This window comes from Neoarius graeffei, chromosome 28 (genome assembly GCF_027579695.1).
Source record: "Neoarius graeffei isolate fNeoGra1 chromosome 28, fNeoGra1.pri, whole genome shotgun sequence".
Classification (NCBI taxonomy): Eukaryota; Metazoa; Chordata; class Actinopteri; order Siluriformes; family Ariidae; genus Neoarius; species Neoarius graeffei.
Genome location: NC_083596.1, coordinates 10,710,385 through 10,719,136, shown reverse-complemented (window position 1 = coordinate 10,719,136; position 8,752 = coordinate 10,710,385). Strand labels below are relative to the sequence as shown.

At 42.0% G+C, this 8,752-nt stretch overlaps 1 protein-coding gene across 12 annotated transcripts in view; it reads left to right on the top strand.

Moving 5' to 3' along the window:
* Positions 1-1,641: 1,641 nt before the first annotated feature.
* Positions 1,642-8,752, top strand: part of mast4 (microtubule associated serine/threonine kinase family member 4) — a 254,178-nt gene continuing 247,067 nt past the window's right edge. For 11 of the 12 annotated variants that reach the window (XM_060912518.1, XM_060912517.1, XM_060912516.1 and 8 more), the window contains exon 1: positions 1,642-1,959. In XM_060912518.1, the coding sequence (XP_060768501.1) occupies positions 1,741-1,959 (219 nt within the window). In that variant the 5' untranslated portion in view covers positions 1,642-1,740. The remainder of the gene's footprint in view (positions 1,960-8,752) is intronic. The other variant, XM_060912519.1, reaches the window with a different exon arrangement.

Genomic DNA, 8,752 nt, shown 5'->3' with positions numbered 1-8,752 from the left:
CCGCAACCCTGTAGAACAGGATAAGCGGATACAGATAATGGATGAATGGACGGATAAATGAACCGTAGGTGTGAATGTGAGTGTGAATGGCTGTGTATCAGCCCTGTGATGACCTGGTGACTTGTACACCAGGGTGCACCCTGTTTCTCGCCCATAGTCAGCTGGGATAGGCTCCAGCTTGCCTGCGACCCCGTAGAACAGGATAAGCAGTTACAGATAATGGATAGATGAATCGACCGTAGGTGTGAATGCGAGTGTGAATAGTTGTGTTTCTCTATGTATCAGCCCTGAAATGACCTGCCGACTTGTACACCAGGGTGCACCCCGTTTCTCGCCCGTAGTCAGCTGGGATAGGCTCCAGCTTACCCGCAACCCTGTAGAACAGGATAAGCGGCTACAGATAATGGATGGATGGATGGATAAATCGACTGTAGGCGTGAATGTGAGTGTGAACGGTTGTGTATCAGGCCTGAACTGACCTGGCAACTTGTACACCAGGGTGCACCCTGTTTCTTGCCCATAGTCAGCTGGGATAGGCTACAGCTTGCCCGCGACCCTGTAGAACAGGATAAGCGGCTACAGATAATGGATGGATGGATAAATCGACCGTAGGTGTGAATAGTTGTGTGTCTCTATTGCCGCTTTTCCACTACAAACGCGGCTGAGTCGGGCTGAGCCGTGCCATGCTGAGTTGGGCTGAGTCGAGCTGAGCCGTGCTGTTGGAGTTGCATTTCGACTACAACCGCACTGAACCGTGCTGGCTGGAAGTGGGTGGACACATTGGGTGGAGTTAGCGAAAGTGGGTGGACGTCACGTGATGTCGTTAGGTGGCGCAAACAGTGACATCAGTGAGCTTTTAAGCGGTAGTCTCACGACCCGGATAGTAAACAATAAACATGGAGGACATGGAGTCGTTAGTGTTGCTGGTCTTGGTGCTGTGGCTTGTTGTCACCGACAACGCGAACAGATACTGGCAAGAGCGTATAGATGAGGCGAGGCGCATAAGGCTTCAGAAATTCTCGTAATTCTTCTTCTTCCGGGTTTACGGTGTTTACAGATCCCAGCGTGCTCGCGGGGCGTGTGTGGGCATGTGAGGACACTCCTCCTCACCAATCAGTGCACAGGGGAGTGTCTGCTCACGCCCCCAGCCTCACTCAGCTCGCTTTGGCTCGCTTCAGCCCCACTCCAAAACGGTGCGAGTTTTAGGGGCTAAGCAGGGCTGAAGCGAGCCGAGTCGTGCTGTTTTTTGGTAGTCGAAACGCGAGCCGTGTCGGGCTGAAGTGAGCTGAAGCGAGCTGAAAAAGGGTAGTGGAAAAGGGCCATATGTATCAGCCCTGAAATGACCTGGTGACTTGTACACCAGGGTGCACCCTGTTTCTCGCCCGTAGTCAGCGATGGATGGATGGATGGATGTTTGGCTTCAGTCAGATTCCACTTTTTTCGAACAAAGAAATACCTGTAACTGAGAGTGCGTCTGAAAAAGGCTTTGGAGGAAATGCCGAGCTGTGAGAGTGTAAACTTTGACAGCGTGTAAAGGTCAACAGCATGAGTTATGTCCAAAAGGGGGCGTGTCTAAATCAGTGTAGGGCGGGGTTTATATTAAAGCACCTTTCCCCGCAGCGGGGTTTTTATGATCGGTGTGGAAGTTCTCAGCAGTGTGAGCTCCAGGAGAGGAGAACACCAGCACCATGTCCTCAGGAAACACGGAGTAATATTTCAACATTTTCTCGACGCTTCGCAATGGAGAGAGAGCAGGCTGAGCGCTCCGGGAGCCCAGCTTCATCCTGTTCCGATACCGATACCGGTACCCTGTCCGAGCCGGATTTCTGCTGCAGTTCGGGAGAGACTGAATCTGAAGCGGAGCGGAGAGGCGAGCAGGAGCCGCAGAGCCCCGGCACCCAGGAGGACACAGCGAGGGATAAAGACGAGACTGAAAGCGAGCAGGAAGAAGCTGAAATGGTAAACTCTCACACGGGTCGGGTCGGGTCGAACCGAAACCGCGTTTCACTCCGCTGTAAGGACAGGCGCGTTTCCAGCACCTCGAGTAGACTCAGGAAACAGGTGCCAAAAGTTTTTGTTTTGCTCAAATGTAACCCAGTTGTGTTGCATGAACTTAACACCATGCGCTTACCCGAATTAACCGACACAGCTGTCTGTATGAATCGAATTCACTGTGTTTATATTCTATCCACATTCACTGGATATGAACAATCACGCGCTCTGATTGGCTACTCTGCTACTAGGATATCAGCTCATATACCGTGAGTAGAGAAAAACAAAATGGCGGCGCACATCGAGTCAGATACATCACTTTATCAAGTATTTAAAAGAAACAGAAATAACTAAAAGAATATATCTCCTGTTCAGCACTCCAGCCCACTTGGTGGCAGTAATGCACCTTTAAGTTGGTTTGCCAACCACCATAAAAGAACCAACTGATGACAAAATAAAAACTCTCTTCGAAAACAAACTCGGCGCATATATGACTCAATTTCATGGAATAACTGTTAAATATTCTGTCCACATTCACTGGATATGAGCAATCACGCGCTCTGATTGGCTACTCTACTACTAGGATATCAGCTCATATACCATGAGTAGAGAAAAACAAAATGGTGGAGCGCATCAAGTCAGATACATCACTTTATCAAGTATTTAAAAGAAACAGAAATAACTAAAAGAATATATCTCCTGTTCAACACTCCAGCCCACTCGGTGGCAGTAATGCACCTTTAAGTTGGTTTGCCAACGACTAAAAAAAGAACCAACCGATGATGAAATAAAAATATTCGAAAACAAAATCAGCGCATTTGTGACTTAGTTTCGTGGAATAACTGTTAAATATTCTATCCACATTCACTGGATATGAGCAATCGCACCCTCTGATTAGCTACTTTGCTACTAGGATATCAGCTCATATACCGTGAGTAGAGAAAAACAAAATGGCGGCACACATCGAGTCAGATACATCACTTTATCAAGTATTTAAAAGAAACAGAAATAACTAAAAGAATATATCTCCTGTTCAACACTCCAGCCCACTCGGTGGCAGTAATGCACCTTTAAGTTGGTTTGCCAACCACCAAAAAAGAACTGATGACAAAATAAAAACTCTCTTCGAAAACAAACTCGGCGCATATATGACTCAGTTTCGTGGATTAACTGTTAAATATTCTGTCCACGTTCACTGGATATGAACAATCGTGCGCTCTGATTGGCTATTCTACTACTAGGATATCAACTCGTATACTGTGAGTAGAGAAAAACAAAATGGCGGCGCGCATCGAGTCAGATACATCACTTTATCAAGTATTTTTAAAAAAAACAGAAATAACTAAAAGAATAGTGCCCCCCAAATATATCCTGTTCAACACTCCAGCCCACTGGGTTGCAGTAATGCACCTTTAAGTTGGTTTGCCAACCACCAAAAAAAGAACTGATGACAAAATAACTCTCTTCGAAAACAAACTCGGCGGATATATGACTCAGTTTCGTGGATTAACTGTTAAATATTCTGTCCACGTTCACTGGATATGAACAATCGCGTGCTCTGATAGCCTAGTAGTAGAGTAGCCAATCAGCTCATATACCGTGAGTAGAGAAAAACAAAATGGTGGAGCGCATCGAGTCAGATAAATCACTTTATCAAGTATTTAAAAGAAACAGAAATAACTAAAAGAATATATCTCCTGTTCAACACTGCAGCGCACTCGATGGCAGTAATGCACCTTTAAGTTGGTTTGCCAACCACCAAAAAAGAACCAACTGATGGCGAAATAAAAACTCTCTTCGAAAACAAACTCGGCGCATATATGACTCAATTTCGTGGAATAACTGTTAAATATTCTGTCCACGTTCACTGGATTTGAACAATCGTGCGCTCTGATTGGCTATTCTACTACTATGATATCAGCTCCTATACCGTGAGTAGAGAAAAACAAAATGGCGGAGCGCATCGAGTCAGATACATCACTTTATCAAGTATTTTAAAAAAACAGAAATAACTAAAAGAATAGTCCCCCCCAATCTCCTGTTCAGCACTCCAGCCCACTCGGTGGCAGTAATGCACCTTTAAGTTGGTTTGCCAATGACTTAAAAAAAAAAGAACCAACCGATGATGAAATAAAAATATTCGAAAACAAAATCGGCGCATTTGCGACTTAGTTTCGTGGAATAACTTAAACATTCTATCCACATTCACTGGATATGAGCAATGAGATCATATTTTTTTTTCAAGTATTATTATTATTATTATTATTATTATTATAGCATTTTTCACTAATTGCTCCTGTCATTTTGCCGGTTTGTTTACATTCTAATTGGAAATGATTTTGTCGGACGTTTTGTATAAAGTTTTTATTTATTGAATTTGCAAAAAATAAAAATGCTCTGTTTCTCAAAATCCAATGAATGTGGACAGAATAAGTTATTCCACTCAATCTCGTCATACAGGGCTTATAGCTGACTCGGTGCTACGAGCCTCGTCAGCTATCAGCTCATGTACGACTCGATTTCGTGGAATAATGATATGAGTGTTTTACTGGGAAATACACCACTCGTATTTTTCATACGACTTGCATCCGGGACATGGGAAACCAAAACCGTGGTATAATTAAATAATATTGCCTGGCGTTGAGTGGTAGATCAGATATATTCCATTCAGCTAGCATGATATTGAGCGAGTTGAAGATGAGTAGCTGAATAGAATATATCTCATATACTCTGGAAAAAAAGCCAGTCATTATTATTATTATTATTATTATTATTATTATTATTATACTACATACACACTTTTCCAGTTTTTTATGTCTGTTGGTTTGTTTTTCTCTTGTAAATATGTGTGAAGAATATCTAATCAAGTTTTGGCAGCCTTTTGGATGTTCAGCACGTCTTTCATTTTCCCAGCGAACAATGTGCGCATGCGCAGCAGAAAACTTTCTCTTTTAATATTCGCATCAGTGCCGATGTGTGACATCATGTTGCCTTGACAACCATGCAATATCGTAAACCATATTCAACGCTATTCTCCATTGGGTAGTGACGTAATGCACGTAGGATAAGCGATATGCTAACAATATTTCATGCTATCAAACTAAATGAATGAAACCTGCTAGAAGGGAATAGAACATGTGTTTTTATTCCATCGAAAAAGTGTCCTGTATGTGTAATAATTCCTGATATTTCACTCCAATGATGTCACTCGCAGTGTTTTCCTGCTGACTAGATGCTCATCGTCAAAATGGCGAACCGGTTCAAAATTAAGACTGTGTTTTTGTTTAAGAATATAAACTATTGTAATGGTTTAATAGGTGACTCGTGACTGATAAAGTACCTTTTATGGTGTTTTAATGGGATGGGTTCTTCAGTAACCTGGTGAGCGCTGACTTTATAGGGATGGGCACAATGGCAATGTTTTAATGATTTAATGCAGGGGTTCTCAGCATTTTCAACTTTAAGGCCCACATATTCATACGTATAATGAATCGGGGTCCATTTAAAAAAGATCTCCAATTATTTTGGCTTATGTATTCTATTAGAATCTAATAACCTATTGTAAAAGTGTATTAATGGGACGCAACATCGCTCCCTGTTACAGATGGGAGCCCAGGAATTAAATAAATGCAATAAAAACAAAAGCAAATCATAAAGCAAAAATTTAAAACAGCGTTATAAACATGGCTAGAAACAAACGTGACCGTGATAATGATAAAACTTCACAAAGCCTCTGTGAAAACAGCTTCCATATCACTGTGTGCTCAAATCAGTATCAGGTGTTTCCCGTAATGGCCGGGTCCCAAGCGTGCGCACGACGTGCTCCGTGAGCACGTGCGGCCGCTCAGAGTGCGAATTACCCCACCATAATTGGGGGGTACCATCATGGTCCACTATCATATCAATCGTCCCCCCGCCCCCCCCGGTCCTGTCCCGTCTCGTCTATGGAAGTCGGTGTCAGTAACTCAACACAATAACTCTGAACAATAATTTTTAATGTCATTAAGAAGCATGACAAACCATACAGTACGACCACAGAAGAAAAACAGCAGTACAACCTGATAACCTTCTTTGTCAGAACAAACTGGGTATGAGCAATTCCAGCGTTATGGACGTGACACTTGAACTCAAAATGGCAACAAATGACCCAGTGCATGTTTTATTGTCTCCCAGTATTTAAACAGGTGTTGCATATTTTAAGGCTGTACCATACTGGAGAAGTGATAGAACAAGAACAATTCCCATAGTACATCTAGGGCATGCCAGAAAACGCCAATAAAAGATGCGTTATGGACGTTACAGAAAAAGTATCACTTTTCTTGGGTGACTGTACATTTTTATCAAACTCTGTGAAATTGTAAACCTAATGTCGAAATGGAGATATCCATTTGATAGAAGGGTCCAAGGTGAATATTAAAAAAATCTTTGTTTAAAATATTTTGTATTTCATGCAGAGTTTCGGAAGGAAAAGTCAGCGTTATGGATGTGACGAAATTCCGTTATGGATGTGACGCGTCTGAGATAGACATGGCATATGTTTAGAAAATCAGCAATTTAACCACCATAACCCTTTGAAAAACTCTCTAAATATCAGCTAAAACTATCAAAGTTCTTAAATAATATTTAGGATGGCTATTGTTTTGCTGTTTTGTGGATTTTAGCATACATTTCTGTGGCTTGTGGCAATAATATAGAATTGTACATGATCAAAGTTGATTTTAGCTTGAGGTTTACGTTATAAGAAAGAAAGACTGACAGTGACACATTAGGTTGGTTACAAATTGGTTCGACTTATTCACATCTGTAAAATACAGGCCTAGGTGATATCTCTGGGAGTGGTTTTGATGTATTACATGTTGCTTTATTTTTGCATGGTGAGGTTGACGTTTACATGGAATTGCCCGTATCAACACTACAAATGAGTCACATACACATGCAGAACAGTCCTGTTGAATGTCTTGCTCTCTTTCGTCCTGCTGTGCCTCTCCTGTCTGCTGGGAACCCATTTTCTTTATTCACATGAACAGTGTATAAAACCTAACTGCACCTACACTTGTACTGTAATTGTCTGTAGATCTTAGTGCTAATATTTACTACTTTTTTAGCACCAAAAAAATGCCTGATGTCTGGCCCTTTTCTTTTCCTCATGTTTGGCCTACTGTCTCTGTGAATAAACTCAAACAGGGTACTCAGATGAAACTATGACTATCTTAAAAATAATACAAAAGGAATGTAAGTAAAAACAATAGAAAACATCCATGTACTAGGCTATTTTGCCTAGGCTGGCCTACTACCTGGCTCTTTTTATGTTGCCCCCAGTCCCCAGAGGTTCTGATTGTAATTTTACATAGGCTTAGCGAGGCCTACATCAGAACTTCTTGTGCCTAATCACACACACAGAGGATGGGCCTATGTGCCAAATGAATTTCAGAAGGGCACAATTTATTCATGATAAAATGAGAATGGAAACATATGGAGTTCTTCTCCTTTGAAATGAGAATCGTTTCTATACCACACTGTAATAAGCTTGATTTAAATAGAGACTTAGCTTATCGTGCTAACTAACGTTGGTAACTAACATTAACGTCCGTCCACTGTAGCCTGCTGGCCTCAGTGAGTAAGTAATTCAACGTATAAAGACGTGACATGAGCTGAAAGAACAAATCACTTTAATAAATGAAAGTTGTAAAATAACACACTTTCAACAGGCTAAAAGTTGGTTAGCAACTAACATTACCAATGCACGTCTTCTGCTGCAAACCACAGACTGTATAAATTGCTGCAAACCCATGGACTGTATCTGATGAATCAGCTGAATACAGTGTGGACTAGAAGATGTTGCTTCTAGCGCAGGGCTTTTCAAAGTGTGGGGTGCGTCTCCCCTAGGGGGCGCCAGAGTTCTTCGGGGGGGGCGCAACGTGAGGAAAAATAAACCAGAATAAGTTACTATTGCGGACATTTAGCGAACTTCAGCTAGCCTTTGCCAGAGACCAAATGGATCGATTTTTAGTACCTAAAGCTACAGTGAGTGAGGAGACAGAGTCTGGGCCAAGCAAAAAAAGAAGGAAGTACGACCACGATTATTTAAAGTTTGGATTTTCATGGACTGGATCTGAAGATGCTCCACTGCCACAGTGTGTTGTCTGCCAAGAGGTGCTAGCTAACGATGCTATGAGATGTTTAAAATGTGTAAAACAAGATGTTTAAAAAAAGCACAGATGTTTAAAATATGTAAAAAAAAAAAAAAGAGGTTTTCAAAAAGCACAGATGTTTAAAATGTGTAAAAAAAAATGTTTTAATAAAGCTCATATGTTTTAAACATGTAAAAAAAAAAAGATGCTTTCAAAAAGCACAGATGTTTAAAATGTGTAAAAGAAAACAATAAAAAATGTGTACAACACCCATTTTTTTTTAAATACGAATGGAACATTGAGTATAGCAACAACAAAAATTGTAAGGGGGGGGCGCTGTTGTTTATTTGCTCTCTGCGGGGGGGGGCTGACTCTCCCACACTTTGAAAACCCCTGCTCTAGCGCGTTCTAGCGCTGCGGTGACTAAAAATGGTACGGCCCACAATAGGGGTGTCTGTCTGAAATCAATTTACGTTAAAATGTTCCTACAAGGGGCGGCACGGTGGTGTAGTGGTTAGCGCTGTCGCCTCACAGCAAGAAGGTCCGGGTTGGAGCCCCGTGGCCGGCGAGGGCCTTTCTGTGCGGAGTTTGCATGTTCTCCCCGTGTCCGCGTGGGTTTCCTCCGGGTG